The sequence below is a fragment of the Rhopilema esculentum genome, chromosome 8, assembly GCF_057945365.1.
Source record: "Rhopilema esculentum isolate cy_ngs chromosome 8, ASM5794536v1, whole genome shotgun sequence".
NCBI lineage: Eukaryota > Metazoa > Cnidaria > Scyphozoa > Rhizostomeae > Rhizostomatidae > Rhopilema > Rhopilema esculentum.
The window spans coordinates 10,166,496-10,186,924 of NC_142822.1; the positions used below are offsets into that span (position 1 = coordinate 10,166,496).

At 35.3% G+C, this 20,429-nt stretch overlaps 2 protein-coding genes across 3 annotated transcripts in view; both read right to left on the reverse strand.

Annotated features, from left to right (window-relative positions):
- The window catches only part of LOC135694663 (prolyl 3-hydroxylase OGFOD1), a 32,576-nt gene extending 31,339 nt beyond the window's left edge, over positions 1–1,237 (reverse strand). The window contains exon 1 of the mRNA XM_065213487.2: positions 145–1,237. Within this exon, the coding sequence (XP_065069559.2) occupies positions 145–284 (140 nt within the window). The 5' untranslated portion in view covers positions 285–1,237. The remainder of the gene's footprint in view (positions 1–144) is intronic.
- A 143-nt stretch (positions 1,238–1,380) lies between these two features.
- LOC135694672 (transmembrane prolyl 4-hydroxylase-like) lies at positions 1,381–15,738 on the reverse strand. Of its 2 annotated transcripts, none has more exons than XM_065213498.2 (9): positions 15,372–15,738; positions 12,378–12,641; positions 11,767–11,828; positions 11,222–11,256; positions 9,197–9,368; positions 7,530–7,587; positions 5,722–5,852; positions 4,264–4,354; positions 1,381–2,094 (listed from the first exon to the last, which is right to left on the reverse strand). In XM_065213498.2, the coding sequence occupies exons 1-9, from the start codon at positions 15,579–15,581 to the stop codon at positions 1,603–1,605; spliced, it is 1,515 nt and encodes a 504-aa protein (XP_065069570.2). In that variant the 5' UTR covers positions 15,582–15,738; the 3' UTR covers positions 1,381–1,602. The 2 variants fall into 2 exon arrangements, with proteins under 2 accessions (XP_065069570.2, XP_088965724.1); XM_089109598.1 differs by lacking the exon at positions 15,372–15,738 and adding an exon at positions 13,689–15,340.
- Positions 15,739–20,429: the final 4,691 nt, after the last annotated feature.

The following is a 20,429-nucleotide window of genomic DNA, read 5'->3' on the forward strand; positions in this document are numbered from 1 at the left end:
TCTTCCCCTTCATTTCCCCTCAAAATTCCTATTTGAGAATTGCTGATGAAGACAGCATCCTTCTTCGGATCTTTCGAAATAAAAAAAGATAGTTCACATGACATCATTTCATATCATAACAAAACAAATGTGATGATACTTAACCTGTAAACTTCGCCAGTTTCCTTTATAAAAGAATCAAGAAGTAACTCCTTTTTAATAAGACCACAGCCTTGTCTTTTTCTCTTAGAACTTTCATCATTTTCCGCACTGTCTGCGTTCCTTTTAGCTTTTCCCTTTTGCATTCTGCCTGATGTGATGATTGCAGTCCAACAACGTGCACAAGATCGTAGCTCAAAACGAGGCTGCTGAGATTTACGACTCGGAGAGGGAACTTTTATGAAAGATTAAAGGTTTTGGGAGAGGATGAAGCGAAACAGCAGTTGAGTCCTGATAAATCATGCAAAGATCAATAAACTTTTTAAGAAAGGTTGTTTAAGGAATGATTTTTCGAATTAAGAATGTGACAAAATTACACGCAGGAATGAATTGTTCGGCAGCAATCATATCAATGAACCTACGTGAAGATGTCTTGCCATCTTTGTTTAGAGTCAGTCTAACATAAAACATTGAATACCTCTAAATTTAGAAATCCGGGCAAGTATCTAATAGATTGGCTAAGATATGGCCAGTAGGAACGATAAGTTAACTACGGAATTACTTTTGTTACTGCTTGATTTATTCAATTTGGAACCAGTCTTGGAAAAACATGATGTAATGGGGAAAGAGCTTGAAGTCGCGTGACAATTTGTCATCAAATAGAGTATCCAAGTTAGAAGTCATCAAAAAATTTATTTAATAGCCTTTCAAGTTTTAACCGCGTGACTCGAAAAATTATTAAAAAATACCTAAAATTGTGTTAGATATGGCAAAGAAAAGATATGGAAAATAAAAAGACAAAGGTTCCCTTACAGATGACTGTCGAAACAGGTGAAATATATTTAGATTGTATGATCAAAATGAAACGAGTTTGAAAATAAAACTTAGGTTGTACAGTCAGGCGCTCTTTTGATCCTCTTCATCTAGTTTCGTCTTTATAATACTTAATGGAAGCTAAAAACTCGATGTAGCTCTTAAGGGGCACTCAAGAAGAAAAAGCACCACGCAATTGATAGAGCATGGTCGAAGATAGTTTTTCATTATACCACAGGATAGACTAATAAATATGTATTCATTTATTAGATATTTGCTGAACTTAATTCTAACACATAATTCGGGACCCATGTCAACCTATTCGAAACATTTCAATACTGCTAAGGATTGCCGTTGATTCCAAACAAAATGATGCATACTCACCCGTTCGCATACTAGCAGAAAAAGATATCAAAACACACTACTGGATAGTTATACACAGTTCATATTCATCTAAAATACCATAACTGATATTTGATTCGTCCCTACACTTTTGCATTGAATAATTACCTAGAGATTACGGTTAGTAGAAAAATAGGTTAAGTACGAATATATTACAATACGATCTAGCCTAAACCCCCTCATAAATATGCTATCATTTATTTTAATTGTTATGCTAACGGAACTAATGACAGTTTGTCTGCCACTCGTCTACAGCTCACTATGGTCCAAAGTCTGTGGAGATTGCTTTCCTACAATGCTATCATGGATATTGGCAGCATTTATGCTCTTTTTTGAGACCTTGTTTCTAAATTCATCGTTTACACCAAATACCCTTTCTTGGCTGACATCATTTTGGATTTCAATCTTTTCTTTTTCAGGACCGGTTGAATTCTCATCTACAAAAAATTCACCCTGCATCTTGTGCCTATCATCTGATCTCAATTTAGCCCACAACCTAAGATCTTCGTCACGGATTGGACTTACATTAATCCAGTTATTCGCAATCCATTTCTGACCTTTCCATACATTACAACCACCATGAAAACTCCGATAATCGATCTGTCCCATCCACCCGGATTCTTTGCGACGATGATGATTGTACCATAAAATGGCCTTTCCTTTTTCGGGCTTTACAACAACTCGTGATTTTTTGCAATTTCGGGCCAGATTGCATAACCCTTCAGCATCCTCCGTCCATTCCTGAGGCAAATAAGAAATGAAATAAACAAAATAGAATATTTATTAGATGCTACACAACAATCTTGATACAGCGTACTCTCGTAACCAATTTTTGAAAATTTTTCAGCGCACCCACTACCAGCTGCCCCTCCTTCAAATTTTCTCTGGATCCGCCCCTGAATGTATGTTTTCTTTGTTGCCATTCAAATAGTCATCCTCTTAGCACGTGTTTTGAGAAAAGGCGTCGAGAGGGGGGTTAGGAGGGGTAGATCCGGGGCCCGTGCTCCAATGGGGCCCGTATAAATGTAATAAGATATATTTATAATACAAAAAAGCTACTATTTCAGCTACTTATATGGAATCAGCGCCTGTAAGTTTATCGCAGAGAAAACATGTCCTTGATTTATGTAAAAGTTTTTGCACATTTTTTTAAAAATCCTTAAAAAATCTTTTTCAACAATTGTAACTAAAAGAGCGTTTCCTTAATTCTCCTGAAGATGGAAGGGTGTGGCCATAAGACCTTTTCTTAAGGGGTCGGGCTTTGTGAATCACCTCTGGGCCCAAGCTGTCTCTCGACGGCTCTGGTTTTGAGACAGATAGAAATGGTTTTATATATAATAAAAGGGCCCCTAAGTTGTATATGTATAGCTTGTAGCTGTATAACACTGACTAATCGCTCAAAGATCAGCGGTCAAGTTACTGTTGTAAACTAGATATCAGATATACTTTAAATTTCAATTCCAAAACCGTTACGCAAAATTTTCAAGACAATAAATTATTCAAATGTTATTAAAATTCAACTGCATGCAAAAAACGAAATAAAAGGCTTTATGGAGACAGAGATTAAAAGATAAGTATTTCCTTTATTCCATCACATTATATTAAAAAAACACTGAAGCATCGAAGCCAGAAGATTTGTGAGACCCATCTAATTTCACCCTAGACCATTTGGGATGTGAAATCAAATTGATCCTAATCAAGGCTAACATTGATTTAACTAGTCAGAGCAACACACTCAGTCAAATAAATGAAAATGATACCCAAAATTTAAGATCATACTAAAAATCATTCCCAAAATTTATGACCATGTTTGATTGTACAAAAATTGATACCCCAAACATTACCTTCTACTTGAAAAAAGGTACCCCAAAAATGGCAAATCCCGTATCAGTGTATGTGAAAGATACCTTCCCAACCCCTCCCCCCTTCCCGGTTGTCTATCTTCACTGTTATTTAAAAATAATTATCATCTAATTTTCTAAGGTTGTCTGAAGACACGCGTTTCTAAGTTACAACTATAGAATAACGAGCAATCAATACATTAAGATAAAACACATCACAACGGATTTACAGCTAGGGAATATAGCATGACCTAAAGCGTTGGCCAAACTGAACAAATAATGTTGAGCGAAAATGTTGTTCGAATTTTGTTGAATTTTTGCCGTCGAAACATTGCCGCCAAACTGGGCAACATTGTCGTACAGCATCTATTGTTTATGTTGTCACAACAGCTTGCCAAATTTGGTCGGTTAAGTGGTTTTCCGTGCCATATTTGGTTGAAGCACAAATTTGGATAAATATGGCAGAAAGAAAGCAAGGTGAAGCTACTGGAAGATGATTTTGACATCACGACACCACTGTTGCTTTTAGAAGTTTTTGGTCGACCACTCGTAGATTCAGTAGCATTTGGCCAATCTGTTTTTTTCAAAGAACTTGCACTTGATCCTGTTCCAGACAATACCCTGTTATTCTTCCTGCTCTATTCTTCCTCTCCATAGCTTTCTTTCCATTATGTACAATAAACTTCAAAGTTTAAACTTTGAAAGGCCATTTTATTTTAATTGAGTCGAGCACATCGTTTTGCAATACAAAACAGCATATGTTGATTTCTTAGATTGGTAATTAAGGTGAATTGTTGCCCGACAATGTGGCCGAGCTGGAAAACATAGAGCTAAGCAACAAATGTTGCCGAAAGATGTTTGAGCATGCTCAAACATTAGAGCAACAAATTTCTTGACGAATTTGTCAGCCTACATGGCGACAAAACTGGACAACTTTTGAGCAACATTGGGAATTTATGAATGTTGCCCGACAATGTTGCCCAGATTGGCCAAGGCTTAAAGCTGAACTGATAATAAAAGACAAAAAGAGAAAAGTAAAGGATATAATATCCCTATTTGATCAACAAACCTCACGACTTAACGTCTCGTTGTCAGCAAGAGGAAATGCGGTCTCACCCCCTTCTTCCACGTCGTTTAGGAAATACAGCACAGTCATATACCTGAAAGAACACTCTTTTCATAAAGTTTGAAATAAAAAAAATATGAAAGGAAAATCAATATCAACTTACAAAAGGAACGAAATTTTTATGTCATGCTCGCCGATGAGCTTCCATGCAATGGGTAGGGGCCATATCGCAGTTTTAATATTGGGTTGATAAGATGATCAGGATATTTCTAGGTAAACAAATAAAACCTACTGAGATTACTTCCAACCTAGATAGTAAAAAAGCGTTTTCTATTCTTTGCTCCTTTCCTAGAACACTATAGCCTTCAATTTAAGAAAACAGTATTAAACTAATGACAAGATGCTACCCTGATGCTAAGTTAAGGCTTGTATTTATATCAACTAGACGTCTTGCTAATTTATTCGTCTTTAAGGATCGCCCCGCTTCCTATAAGTGCTCTAACGTTATTGATAAGTATACGAGTAGTGGCTGCAGCGCTACTTACTATGGAAAAAAATTTGCAGTCTACTTATTCGCTGTAGAGAGCATCTATGAATTAACGGGCAAAAAGTTAAATCTCCTTTGGTCGCCCTTTTCCCATTCATGAACATATTAAAAAACTAGACACGTAGCTTCTTGTACAAATTGGTCTGTTCTCTTACGAAAGACTTCTCATACACAGGGACAGAGCTTCGCTTATTTCGCATTTCCGTGATTTTATTCTGACTCTCTTTCTCTTCCTTGTATTCTTTTGTTCTCCTTTGTTCCTTGCTTATATCCCCTAGGTCATTTACCACTACCTTTTGAAGTCTTCTTTTACGTCTTTTTATTTTTCCCACGAACTGGTTACATGATTTATGATTCCTATTGTTGAGCTTTTACTACCTGTAAACTTTTTGCTTTTTGCAAACTTTACTGAAGATGACTTTTGCTAGAGTCGAAAAGTTTAACTTCTCTATGTCGAACAGATTATGCCAAACCGAACATATCAAACTGCGTTTTCCAAGATCTGAATCAAATGTAGTTTTACACATTCAACGGTTAAATATCCAAGAAGGCAAAGTTATAACGTTTTAAGGGAGGTAAATTGGCGAAAACGAGGATTAGTTCAATAAGGTCATTTCCAAGTGCTATCAGGCTCTTCTTGACTTCTAATTGTCGCGATTAAACCATCAAAGACAGTTTTTCTTAGCCCTGCAAAACCTTCCCCTCGATTCCAACAGTCCAAACTAGAAAACTATTTTTGAAAATGCACCAACCGCCTATCTTCGAAAGTCGAATACAACAATCGTAAATTGGTCTATGGCTGGCGTTGTGTACGTTTTCGGTAGCGACGAATTATATCGGTTACCTTCCAAGAATACAAATTTTATAAAGTTATTGCGACAGATAAATCAACTGCATATCTGCAATTTAGGTACCTGCATAGTTGGCAGAGGCCCTTGAACGGGTCGCCTGCTTCAGGGAGGTGGCAGCACTTCTTCATTACTCGCGGTATTTCTTCGCTATCAAGGTGGCAATTGTAATGACCGCCCGGCTTATATCGCACAACCTGAAAAAGTAAAAAGGGGTTACAAATATAATTGATTCTTTCAAGAATGGTTGTCCTTTAGCAATGGCTAGCTTTGAAGGGGTTTTGAAATAAACATAGACACTGACACAAATGTGAATTAGGGGGGCTAGGGCAAATTAAAGATTTTCAACAAAATATTTTGTAAAATATAACTAAAACGAGAATTTAGTAACCAGTATATCAACAATCAGTCATTTATTATTGATAGCTAACTAAAGATCAATGCTACAAAAACATTGTGAAAGCTTCCTTTACTCTAGGTTTCAATCTACTTTAATATGTGATGTCTCGTGTGCTCCAGTCATTTATTTTCAAAATTTGTTTATAGATTGGAGCTTATTAAAGCATAATATTTCACTTCAGGCTCAGTGAAGGGCGTACTTATTCAAGGGGCAATTCGAGCGACCTGTAGTGATTGTGTAATTTTGAAACCGTGCAAGCTCAAATATGCACCTGATTGGTTGGCTATCACCAATCGGTTGTTGCGTGCAGATAATGAAAGGGCTATCACAGTTCAAGGGGAAATCCCTCAGTTCAAGGAGAATCGCACAGTTCAAGGGGAATCGCACAGTTCAAGGGGAATCACACAGTCTACGCAACGACACTCAATTCTCTGTACTTAGTTAGTCAGCTCTTTTCGCACAGAAATCGGTATTGCACGATAACGCAAACCATGAAACTTTGGTGGTTTCCATAAAATTTTTGAAGAAAAATCAAAACCATGTGTACTGAGCACATTTCTATGGCGGAGCATAAGCTTTCCGCGAATTAATGTAAAAACTGTCCTTCCATTGACACACGAGACTGCCCATAAGGATACGTTGCCTAGACAAAAAAAATCCTTTTGAATAGTCTGTTCGATTGAATGGAAAGCGCAAATTGCAAATTTCAATGTCCCTACAACTTGTCCACTGAGCTACCAAACTTCATAAAGAATTTTAAAGAGAGAGAAGCCAGGTTTGCCCAAACTGCTTAATTGTGATTAATTGATTTAGCAATTACTTTATTGTTATTGAAGTTTTACAGAAAGCGATTACAAACTTTAGCAAGTTGATCATGATTAAGCGATCACCTCATTGTCAAACTTAAGCAAGTTGATCATGATTAAGCGATCACTTCATTGTCAAGCTTTAGCAAGTTGATCAAGATTAAGCGATCACTTCATTGTCAAGCTTTAGCAAGTAGACAGGGAATTTTGCATAACCATCTAGCAACCTACCTAACCTAAATTTTTAAAGTTTAAATCATAAGTAAGAATAAAAGCCAATTATCATTTTAAGTCTTGGGAACATTCTGGCAAATGACCGGAATGTGCGTTTCCGGAAGCATGAACAATGCACGGTCAACAAAACTTCGAATTTCAAATTTTTAAAATCTGATGATACCACCAGAAAGAGCTTGCAAAACGGAACAAAAGGTATAAAAAGAACACTGTGATCTGACCTATAAACAAAAAGTTATGGCTGTTGAAACTTTTCGTTTTGTCAAACAACTTGCTTTCTGAAGTTTCATTATAGTACAGACGCAGTGGGTCGACCTTAAATTTTACATAAAATTAACATTTATTTAAACAAAATAATTGCATCATTTTAACGAAAGACATGAAATATCTCTTCATTCAATAATCTAAGTCAATTAAATATGGAGATTCTCTACCTGCAAATCTTCACTGCTATCTATCAATTCTCTAGGTAGTCCAGTTAAAACTGACAGCCTGTAAGGATATCGTCATTATCAATATTTCTAAAAATTTGCAAACCTTTGTATATCGTTGCAAAATATGAAACACTGCTGGCCAGAACCCGGGGGCGGGGGGTCACTTAATAAACAGACTACCAGGGGATGCGTCTGCCAACAAGGTGTCATTTAAGGCTAAAAACTCGAGGACAGAATTACAGCTCTTGTCCCTTTTTTCTTGCGCAGGTATGCCATGTGAAAATATTATGTTTTCACGTAAGATATTTTCAGAAATTTATTCGAGCACAGGTGACGTTTTCCAAGATAGCGTCACAAAATCTTATCTGGCAGGCACAAACCCGTCATTTTTTTCCCTGGGGGCAAGAAGAACTTTTCGGCTGAAACTTCTCAAAGTTTGAAACCATTGAATGAGTCTTTGGTCAACGTCTATGCCTCACGTATTTCCTAAAATTTCTAAGCAATAACGAAAAAACCTTCCAAAATTTTCCTTCGAACATGGCAGTAGGAAAACTTTCTACAAACGAACATGCAAAAATATTAAAATATAGATCTTAACAGAAAATTTTATTCCCTCCCTGAAGTCCAAAGCACATGAAGTGTCACTACAACGGACGATGCCTTTAATTTTCTTAAAGAATTGCTAATCAAGTTTATTGCTGCCAACTTTATTCTTTTGCAATCATCTTACTTTGCTCAAGATGCACCGGTAAAATGTTCTGACAGTTATTTTTTATCTGATAGATATTTATCCAAAAAATTTTACAAGCAAATTCTATTCCAAAAAATTAGAACTTTTTTCAAAATTTAGCTGTCTTGATAACCTCGTGATAAATTAGTTGTGTTGATAACCTCGTGATAATTTCTATCACTAAATAAAAAATAGAGCTTTTAAATAAGACTTTGTTGGTAGGGAAAATGTTTTTCGTGAGTTAAAATAAGGCAGATGTTTGAAGAATAACATAGAATAATACTAAGTGAAAAATAAAGCTTTAAAGAAAATATAATTCCTTTTTATTCACTATCACTTTCAGTGTGAGTTGAAAATAAATCAGTCTACAAATCAGATCAATTCTATGTTTTTCAAAAATATTAAGTAGCACTGTTTAGCAACACTTAATGCACCTGTCCACTTTCCCTTGCCATAAACTTGTTTTCGCTTTACTCTTTAAAAACTTTTTGATAAACATTCATTCAGAAACTTTTCGTTGATTTATTTATTCTTTCATTCAAATTGTTCTTCTCCTTTTTCCTAACCAGGTGATTTTGATTCATAATACTTCGGCAACTGATTAGAGCTTAGAATTTTTGAAATATCGATGATACTTCAAATCTTTACTTCATTGCAAAATATCTTTCAATAAATGAGCATATTTTTCATGTTTCGTTTCTATCGGGCAATATTTATTAACTAAACTCATACTTACCTTACCTTGTGGAGCCCTTAACATTAGAAATATCAAATTAACCTTGAAAAATAGCTAAATAATCGTTATATCTATTATCTGAGTTGCAATCACAAAAAGTTGGCAATCCAACTATTAAATTTGAAATAACAATCGAAAGATCGAGCAAATTTTGCCGAAACTTCGGTTTGATGCAATAATAAAATTAACTCAAAATTTTACCGTTGCCGTAACCGCGATAAAAGTGGATGTTTTTCGTCACCTAAAAACGTCTGTTCGCTAAAACGCCCCTTCGTAGATGGGTCTTCGGCTTTGATTTCATTAATCAATCTGATAAAACCAAGTGCAGTCTTGTTCAGGTTCAAATCTTCAAACTCTTTCATTGATAACTGGCCTATACAAAAACGCAACATAGATAAATATAAGAACGTTGCGAGACTTGACATAGCAAAATGAAATGAAATCACCACAAAACAGACAGCTACACTATGAAAAGACGGCCATTTATGTGTTGATATTTCGATATTTCGAAAGGCTGGGCTTCCTAAGAGTAATTAAACAATTTTTAATATTAAAGTTTTTGCAGGCGATTTGAAACTTTGATACCCTGCTTGCTTTATGAAAGAATATAAAAATAAAGCAAAGCAGGATGTGTGTATGATCACGCAAAATGAATAGATACATTTGATGGCTTCTATTTTGGAGGTCTTTGCTAAACGGTTCTCGCCAAACCTTTGGTTATTAAAAACATAGTACGTTCGGAAACCATTCTACACGTTGAGAGTATTTAAAGACTGTTATCCGTTCGTTGAAGAAACAGAACTGAATAAGCGTTGCTTACCAAAAAGGCATATTACAAATCGCTGTATTTTGACAAAATTCTTGATTTAAAAAAAGTACAGGAAAAGGTGGTGCCAAATTAGCACGACGTTTGAGCATGGGCACGAGAATTAGAGACCGAATACCCAGGAAGAATTCTCACTTTCAAAGCAAATATAAATATTATAAAATGATTTTTCTTTTGAACAACTGAAGGACAAGAAATAAAGCACACTATAGAACCTTTTCCAACAATAAGCAACATATAGAGCTGTTGGTTGCAATTAACAGAAAGATTTGCCATTGAAGAAAAACGCTTAGAAAAGCACGACTTTTTCCGTCGAAAATTCTGGTAGAGAACAAGACTTGCATAAATGAATTTTTGATAAAGTATTCAAAACAACTTCAAGAAAAAGACCCGATTGCAGATGTTAACGCTTCTCGTCATTAATAAATTACATTTTTTTCTTATTTAAAGTGCGAGGAACGTATTTTTCTGTTGCATTTAGAAAAGAGACAATTAAAAACATGCTACATTTTTAGCTACTTCACAGCGTGACGAGATAGAAGTGGTGCTCTCCACAATAAAGCATAATACTTTGACAAAGAAAACAGCCTTGGCTGTGAAACAAAACAGGGCCAGATCCTGGCTACAGGTCTGTCGAGTATTCTGAGAAAACTGTGATTTGGTAACAAAGTCTTGATTTACCTGAGCATAAAAAAATTGCTAATACATGGGGCTTCCCGAATACCTTTGCAATATTTGCTAAAGGAAAAGAGTATCCCAACCCTGTCGTCAGGTTCCAGTTATTAAGTTTTTACAGTACATCACCAGAGTATAATCCGGCACTGCATCTATATACTCACAGAATCAAAACTGACCCGAAAACTTGTGTTCCTTTAAAGGTAAAAAGTTTAGTCACTGTACGACCAGTACTCAAAAGAAAAGAATCTTAGAGAGCCATTGTCATTTGTCTACTTTTGGCAATATGATAAAGTGGATTGGCCGGTTCCCTTTTCCACCAGTTTTAGCCTTTCTTTGTGTTGCTGCAACAATCCTTTGTGATAATGAATCGAAGCTAGGCATAAACTTCCATATTTTGGCATTGTAGTGAAACACATTGGCAGAATTGGCCAGTTCTCTTCTTAACAAATCCGAAAATCTTATAATCAATTAGGTCGTATCTTTATGATGATGAAATAATTTAATCAATTTAAAATAACCGAACAATAATAATAAAACGAATATTTAAATAGGCCAAACACCGCAACAGTTGTGATCACTGTGTGTCGTGTTTCCTAGATCTAAATAAGATAAATAGAAATCTATTACATTAAAAACACAGATAAAAACCTTACATGAGTAAAATGTATAGAGCCTAATTTCATATCGAGATGTAATGTTTTTTAGGAATCTAAGAAACGTACCATCATTATCAGCGTCTGCGTTCAAGTCTTTTATCCTTCAAAATGAAGGGAAAAATGAAACTCATACTAGCCAACAGTCTACAATTTCAGATCACTTGAAACATATATATATAAATAAAGGTTAACAAGTCAGAATAGAGTTCTTAGGTAATGACGTCACAAAAATATGTTTTTGTAACTTTTGAATTTGAATCCCGAAACCTAAAAAAGCGACATTTAATACCTGTAAGTACGTAAAATCAGTTACATGTTATTGCCACACATAAAAAAAACTTATAATATAATCAACTTATAACTAACTTATATTATATAACTTTATGAACAGTAATCGTAAAATAACCGTTATTCGTTATGCTGAAGTAGAATTTTCTGATTGCAAAAATACAGAAAAAAAGAACGCATATGCACGTGTATGCACGGAGATTGCTCGGCATTAAAGCATTTTAGTTTGAGACATCCGTTCTTAAGCCTTAAGATAAGCCGTTCTTAAGCATCCGAGCCTTAAGATAATTATCAACAGAGTACAAAAATCAATGGTGACTTACATTCTCAAAACTTTGTCTTCTTTGGAGTCAAAATCGAAATATTGCATAAAAATCCAGCTTATCTAAGACAAGATAAAAATTAAGGTTACGCTTAAAATTGGCTGTTCACAGGAGGGTTCGCAAAATCTTGTGACGAATTTTAAACCAACAGAAACAAATCGACAACAAATGTAACGAAAAAAGGATTCTTAATGTCAAACCAACATTATCAACTATAAATGAAGTCAAAAAGAAAAGAAACTATTCTAAAGGATTTTTTCTAAACGGTTAGATGATGGTATTTTCTTCCTTTGATCGTAAATTCAAAACTGGAGAAAATTTTGGTGAAGCTACATCGCCCAGGAGTAGGCCAGGAGTAACCAAACCACTCGGCGCTCTTTTTCAAGACTTGATGTGCGTATATTTTCATTGTCACACAATTCATAGCAAGACAAGGTTGGAGCGCTAACAAAAGTTCTAAGATATAAATCTAAGCGACAGTTTTCGTTCATTCTGCACAATACAGTTAATGACAATGATAAATTCTAAGGAATTATTCGGCCCCAAACCAAGCAGTGGACTGATGTTAAAATTCCAAGATACATTAGATATAGATACCATATTAATCTTACCTCGCTGGCATCGACATAACTGTTTTTGTTTTTATCCCAAATGGAAAAATCGTTGATCTCACGCAGTCGTTCTATATCAGACCCTTCATTGTCATCGAGTGTAACGCTTTCCTCCAATCCAGATTTCTGGGCAAGTTCAATTAAGGAATCACACTCTGAAACGCTGAGAAAATCTTTGATTTCGAAGATTGGCGGCTTTCGGCTCAAAGATGTTGCAGTCACGATTCGTCCGTTATCAACTTCCATCTTGAATGATTCCCCAATCTATGAAGTACACCATATTCTATTCGACTGGTCGATAGATATTAACTCACTCATAAATGTTTTGCGTGCAACATTGGCATACAAAGACTTATGCCCTGGCATGATACTTGAAGCTGTAAGGGCCTAATCACTCAGTATTTGCAAAGAGAGAAACTTTTGTAAACACGGGGAGAATCGATCTAGTAAAATGTACTAGAAAACACAGTTGAACGAGTGCTCTTGTATTTTTGGGCTTAAATGTTCGAATTCATATTTTTTTCGGTCACAATCTGATCCCAGCTCTATTAGGTTTATGCAGAACGGTTCATCTAAATCAAACTGACGCGCAAAATGCTTCTTACTTAAAAATGCCATCCATACCTATAAATAAGTACAAAATACACACAAAAACAATTTGAAAACCCAGATTTCACAATGACATTAGCGCTAATTCAAGTTGAGCGTCTTAAACTGAGTCAAGTTAATCTATTGCTGATAAAATACATTTTAGGGTTTAATAATCATCGAAAGGTTAACTTTCAAAGGAACAAATCCCTATAAATCAATTATGATTAATCTCGCGTTAGTTATACCTAGATTTTGGAAACAATAAGGTGGGTGCATATTTCCTTTATTCTAGAGCTGTGTGCTTTTTTGGGGCAAAGTGGCATCTCTAAACTCGAATGAAACTACACAACAAAAATAAGATTTTCCACTGACGAAAGAACTGCTCCATGCAGTTTCAACATTACTGTTTGAAGGACTAACCTAAAGCAGTAAATTTGGGATTTGGAAACAGTAAGATAGAGACATTTATGATTCTATAATTACTTTCAAGATTTATCATAAAATGAAAATATTCATGGGAATTCAATAACAAATTTGGGGCCCATGGCTTGGAAAAATGAATCCACCTGGACAAACAATGAGATACAATTAGGATGAAAGCTATACATTTGTCTGTACCGGTTAAATGTAAAAGCAGAACCCACTGAAGTAGGGAGGAGAGATGTGTTAAGCCTTCTAATAGTTTTCAAAGCTGAATTTAAAACAGTAAAATAATCTTGCCTGTGGGTTTTGGAGTGCTTTGCCCCCACAAAAACTCTTTAAAGCCCTTGCAGTCCTGCAGAACACTCCTGCTTGTATGAAGCTTTAGACATGATTGACAAAAACCCATCTTTGCAAAATATCAGTGTTGCAAAAATATCTACCTAGAATTGCCAAAAATCCTAAGATTTAAAAAAATCAAGCTAACATCAGTCTAACAGTTTCCAATGCACAATGCATTTCTGACTAATACATTAATAAATTATTATTCATTAGATTACCTTATAATTACACTATAATTGGATAATAGATTATAAAAGATTAACCCATTTTCCCCTTGCGATCAGAGCATGAAATTTGACAGTATACATACATATTGAGTGGTGATGTCATTGTCCAAAATTTAAACCACTGCAGAAATGAGAACATTTCATTTATATGATATGTATCGATTTAGTTCACATTAAGAGATAGGACCAGGAAACTGCTTGATAAGCACAGCTTTTCAGTGTCCTAAAACTACCTTCAGATGCTAGGTAGTAACAAATACAAATAGAAAGGCTTGGAATCTGAATTGTTTTGTGAGAATGAGAGACATGTCAATCAAAAGGAGCTAGTCAAAAAACCAAATTTCTATAGCTGCAGGAACACCACAAATGACCATTATAGCAAAGGTTGTTGCTTTTTTGATGGAGCAGATATATAAAAAATAATTGAAATTGAAAAAAAAAATTAAAAATATTTTTAAAATGGTAATTTGAGGCATATTTTTGAAAAATGGGGACTAGGACATCTTTTAAAGTAATTTGCTTTTAAAGTAAGAGACCAAATTACATTTTTTTTCATTTTCAGCTTCCACTAAGGAATAGATTTTCCAATTTTCTCTAACATTCCACAGGATGTCATACCAAAACTATCCCCTCTGAGAAATATGTCAATATTTGTAGAGAACTCTGGCATACAAGGGATGGTTAATGGTTCCCAACTGTCCATTCTTTGATTTTATGTTTTTTTGTTCAAAAAAGTGAGAGAACAGTTGCAACAGCAGGGCCGTGTCTAGAGAGCAACTTTCAGAGGATTTCTTAAACATGTTATCTGCTGGGCAAATGTCATTGTTTTGCCCTCCAAGTGGACCACTTCAGCCCCTAGATTCAGCCCCTAGATACAGCCCCTTTATATTATAGCTTCCAGGTTTTTCCCACAAAGTTGAAAATTTGTATAAAATAGATCATCTTTATAGATAGCTCTGTAAATTATTGTCTGTTTAATTAAAATAATTTTTATCAACCATTTCTCAATACCTAATTAAAAATATCAGCATTAAAAATGAATTTATACTGTAAAATCTTGAAGATAAACAAAACAGACTTTTAATTTCAAGTGAATCAACTCAGGAAACTTGATTAATTTTTTAAAAACATCAATTTCCAAATTTTCTGCAGCTAACATATGGTAGTACCTTGAGAGAGAAGTGGGTGGCTAAATGAACACCCGTCAAAGACAGAGGACTGTGATTACTTAGGGCTAGAGTTAATTGCTCATCTTGTTATTGTTAGCAAAGGAGATCTTCCAAAACAATCTATCATAAGACTCATCAATGCTATTTTCAAACGACCGTGGAAATTTCAGTCGAAAATCTAGGGAGGGGTGCTCCTCTTGGATGAGATAGAGTGCTACAGAAGTAATGAAATGCGAAATACCTACCTGTTTAGGTACCAGCCTAGGTAACTCAAACTCGGCATACTCGTTTCGAAGCTCGGCAAATATTTGATTGAATCTCGATATTTCAACAATTTCATCCGTACCCTTGCCTCCATAATAGAAACTGCTGCACACCCCAGCAACAAGCAGTAAAATGTCGGCCAATAATAATAGGCCAATTACGCGTGTCGAGTTTCCTCTATATGGGAACATGTCGCGGCAACAGTAACTTACTACTGAAGCATTTACTTTTCTGAAATTCAATTAGAAATTTAAACATAATTATCCGGAAACATCTGTTCTGATTTACGCCAGACAGGTGACATGCAAATTCGTCTAGCAGTAAACTCCTAATGAATAATTAACACATAGGAGGCTACATAACAAAATTTGTTGACAACATTTCAAAACGCTTCCTCTTGTGACGTCATACACCTTGCTTGTTTCACAGATACCATAGTTTTTTAATGCTGCGCAAACATTGCACATGATAAAATATGAATTTGAACAGTTTAACAATTGGCTATAGCAAACACTGCCTTGCAGATATTCATTCTTTTCCAAATATTTTAACCCAGTATCACCAGGGGGTGCTCTCTCCTCGAAGGATATTTTAACCGAGGGGGTGCTCTCTCCTAGAGGGGGTGCTCTCTTCTCGATTATTAGTCTATCTATTAAGATAGCTCCCCCTTTAAGAACTTCCCGCATGCAAATTTCTTTCGTTTTTAAAAATAATCCATGTTTTTTTTTCTTGTTCTCTATTTCTCTCAATGTATGTGATTTATTTCATCTTTTGTAACCTGTTGCTGTATTTTAAAAGATTTGTATGTATGGATTTTTATCATTACCTCACAATCTAGGCATTATATCTTACTTTTTGAATTCCCTGTCAGTACATTATGAAAAATTGAATAGAGAGAGCTGCCATTGTTGAAATCCTGATTGGAGAAGACTCGGCGAACTCAGATTTGAGATCTTCGAACCTCCTCGTAGCATTGAAGTCGCTGTGCAGCCTCCCAAGCCTTTCCCACATATGTGCCCTATCCTCAAAAACATACTGTATTTTTTGTAAAAAACTGATGAACTAAGGTTTGTACTGGTATGATATGTGAAAATCTTATTTATTGCTGACAAGAGCGGGTTGGAATACATCTGCACAGCGTAAATCAGAACAAAATAAACTGTGCTCTGCACAGCGAGCCTCGATGCGGAGAGGAGGCGATGAAGAATATGTTAATATAATTAGAGAACTAGGTTTTTTATTTGAGCTTGTTTTTGTAAATAGGGAATTTACGTTAATCATTCACGAACATTAGTTTAATCTTCAATTGTAGATAGTTGCTGTTGAGTTGGTCAATAGTTACAGCTATTTTCAAAACCAAATTTAATGAAATTAATAATAATTTAAGTGATAATTCTCTTTTATCATGAAATTTTTCCAAACTAAATCTGACCTCACTTTTATTATGTTCTCTTGTGCTGGTAGTACACGAAAGACTACATGTTTAGTATGTACATGATAGGACATTGAGCTAAGCTTATATATCTCTAACATGGTTCTCTCTGACTAAAAAAATTAACTAATTAGTATATATCATCCATTGTTATTGCATACATGCATAAATCACAACATTTGTCTCCTTGCTATATTTTATAAACTTTTTGCCAATCTCTCTAGATGATTTTCTTTCGAATTTTCATATTCACACTGGCTTTCATTTTAAATTTATGATTCGCTTAATGCTCGAAGTTCTGTTCTCTAGTTTTTTAATTATGCAAGGTATAACTTAATAACATTGATAATTGCAAGAATCGTTTTGTTTGTTAGTAATGTAAAAAATTCTGTCGCTCTTTATAGAGTACCGAAGTGTGACGTCATCAAAAATTTATTTTTAGAATTTCTCAATTTTGACCACATAATGTGAAAAAACGGCATAAAATACCTCTCAATGTGCATTATAAGCTAGATATGTTTAAAATTGGGTGGGATATGACCAAAGAAAGATTTCAAGTTTGCTAAAGGATTACTGTTATTCTGGCCTGGTTGATAAAGTTATGAACCAAGACCAAATTACAGAGGTTTGATGAGGCAAGAGACAGTGCTCATGTGGCCATATCACAGCCAATTTGTGACAAAATCAACTGATTTTGCGTGTTTAGAGGTATTTCGTGATGCTCTTTCAGTCTATGGGATCAAAATTCAAAATTTTAAAAATAGATGTTTGTGATGTCATCACTTCGGTACTCTATGCCTATATATGAAAAATAATCCCTTTTGTTGGAGCATCAGGCATTTAATTATTACCCTTATAAGATAAAAATGTTTGAATGCTAATCGCGATAGAGGACCTGTTATGTATTAATTCAACTCCAGCAAGAGATATAAAAAGCAAAAATTTATAAGAAATTCTACGACTTGTGATAAAGATCAGCATGAGAAGCAATGTGCCTAGTTCAGTTTCGCATAAATATTGTACATCAAATTTGTTTCTTCGTTAAGCCAGTCATAAGAAGGGCTGTCGCTAGCTGTTCAGCTCAAGAGGGTTTCCAGGTGAGCTATCACGTGTCACAGCTCTCAAGACCCCAATAGCGACAGCCCTGGTCATAAATGCACATTTTCGTTTTCTAAATAATAATAATGATAATCAAAAATAAAAAGAATATTTATACTGGTATAAATACTTCAACAATTACAACATTGCTCAGTGGCGTACCCAAGGGAGAAAATAGGGGGGTCCGGACCCCCCCCACTTTTCTAAAATATGGTCCTCGAGATTTCTCCAAAAACGATGTAAAACTCATTGGGGGGGGGGGTAGTATACTGTATGCTTGTGTCAATAACAATTATAAAATACTTTGCTATTTACCGTAGCTAAAATAAATCAAATAATGGGGGAAAATTTTGCAAAAAGGGCTTTTCCCCGCATTTGCAAGTGTTTCAAGGGCGTGGTCCCAAAAAATTTCTCGGGGCTATGCCCCAGACCCCCCCCCCACTACAAGGGCCCTGGGTACGCCACTGATTGCTGCTATCACTATATGTCTTGTGTACTCTATTGTGGAGTTTTGTGCCTATTATATCAATAGACAGGGTTGATCCCATAACCTAGGCAAAACAACACAATATTTGAGTTGCCAAATGTTGCAGCGTGTAATAGCTGTGCGTCGAGCTTGCTTGTTTCCCCGAATGATTCAACACTTGCTGCACCCACGCATGTCAGCTATCATATAAGCATGCTAGACATTTTGCATTTATTTTTTTTCTCCTATTTATTCGAGAAAGACATTTCTAGTTAAGTTTGTTTTTACAAGTTTTTCATATTTTCTACCAAACTTCTCTTGCTATAGTGTGCTTAAAAAGTTCTTAAGGCCTAGACCTTTTAAGTTTCTTTCTGGCTTTTTCTTCATCAACTTTGACTTCTGTATTAACCTATTGTGTACACATTTGGAGAGAGCTTAAAAATCACTTAAGAAACATACGTTGGAAATCTAGAATATACTAGAATCAATCATAAAGCATTTGAAAGACTTTAGCGATCCAATATTTCATTTAAAAGTGCAAATAACATAGTAGAGGGTCGTTTATCAATCAAAAAACTAATTAAAATAGTCAAGATTTGAGTTAAAAAGAGCTTCACAAGATAATCCTGTAAGCATATACCCTTTTTAATTTTTCAACGAAAAGTTCTGACTACAGACGTCATAAGTCTATTATGACAATCACCCTGATCCGAAATGGACAATTAAAATTTGCTCTACCGTGAAAAGCATATGCTCTGTTGGTCTAAAAATTGGCTTCCAAAAATTCCCAAACAGCGTTGTCTTTGTTTCAAACGAGTGCTCTATTTCATAGCCTTGACATTTATCACCGTACCCTGGGTACCAGACTCATTATAATAAAAATAAAATAGAATCTGGTACCCAGAATATTATCACCGCCACTTGAGAGCACGCATAGAACATAGAATCGAGACTACTGCCAGTCGAATAGCATCCCCACTTCTTCTATCTTAAACTTTGCTTATCCATCAGATATATGTCTGTCTTTCTGAATCTCTTCTTTCTTCCAATTTCCCATTCACGATTTGTTATTCCCTACCTTTTTTCTTAAGTACGTGTCCTAAGAATCTAGGTGATCGCTGAAGTATTTGCCTCAATGATTGTCTTTCAGGCTGGGCTCTTCTCAATACGTCTTCATTCGTCACTTTTTTTGTTGAGGAGATCCTCATCATTCTCTGTTAAAACCACATTTCTCTCGCCTCGAGGTTTTTTCATCGCTACCCTCATAGCACTATATAATTTTATCTTGATTGGTAATATTTCTGGCAGTCAGTACAATGAACATAGATTGAAATGCTCTTTTTTAAATTTCAACTCTTCGTTTTATTTCTTGATCTGATTTGTCATCTTATTTTGTTGAGTTCCTTGGATGATGCTCAAATTTATAAGCACATACCAGATACATATAAATAACATCCTGTTCACGGTCAATGACCGATCTTAAAATTGTTATTTTGTATCATCCGAATTTGTATATGACTTTGTATCTTGAAAAATTGTGTAGTCGCTGCCTATGTTTATTTGGTATAGAGTGAAACTGTAAGGGGGAGAATGATAGTAAAATCCGGAAGAAAATTTGGGAGAAAACTGGGGGAAATCTGGCAGTCTTCCAAGTGACCTGTGCAATATACTAAATTGCTGACTTCTTTTTTATTTTTGTACCTGTTGTCTTAAATGTTTCCAAGCGACCAGTTGTTTTTCACTTTATGATTTGAGCTTTGAACTTTTGGTTAGGAAGGTTGCTAGATGAATATGCAAATTCTCCGCTTTAAATGGAGGAGATAAAATTACCCTGCTACTATCAAGTACATAACCGCCAAAATACATTAGTTATCATTAATCATAATGCCATTTTGCTTACACCAGTCACCTGTCCAGTGGCGGCTCGTGGGGTAAATTTTTGGTGGGGCTGATGACGTAATATTCGAAATCTAAAGCCATAGACACGGAACGCCAAGAATGATAAAAAGCCTTTCCATTCTTTACTACCTCTAATCAACAAGG

Excerpts from the sequence above, each read along its gene's own strand:
- LOC135694672 (XM_065213498.2), bottom strand. The coding sequence starts at position 15,581 with ATGTTCCCATATAGAGGAAACTCGACACGCGTAATTGGCCTATTATTA. Across the intron at positions 11,829-12,377 it reads GTTATGTCGATGCCAGCGAG|ATAAGCTGGATTTTTATGCA; the intron begins GTAAGATTAATA and ends ATCTTGTCTTAG. Across the intron at positions 9,369-11,221 it reads CGCAGACGCTGATAATGATG|GCCAGTTATCAATGAAAGAG; the intron begins GTACGTTTCTTA and ends GTTTTTGTATAG.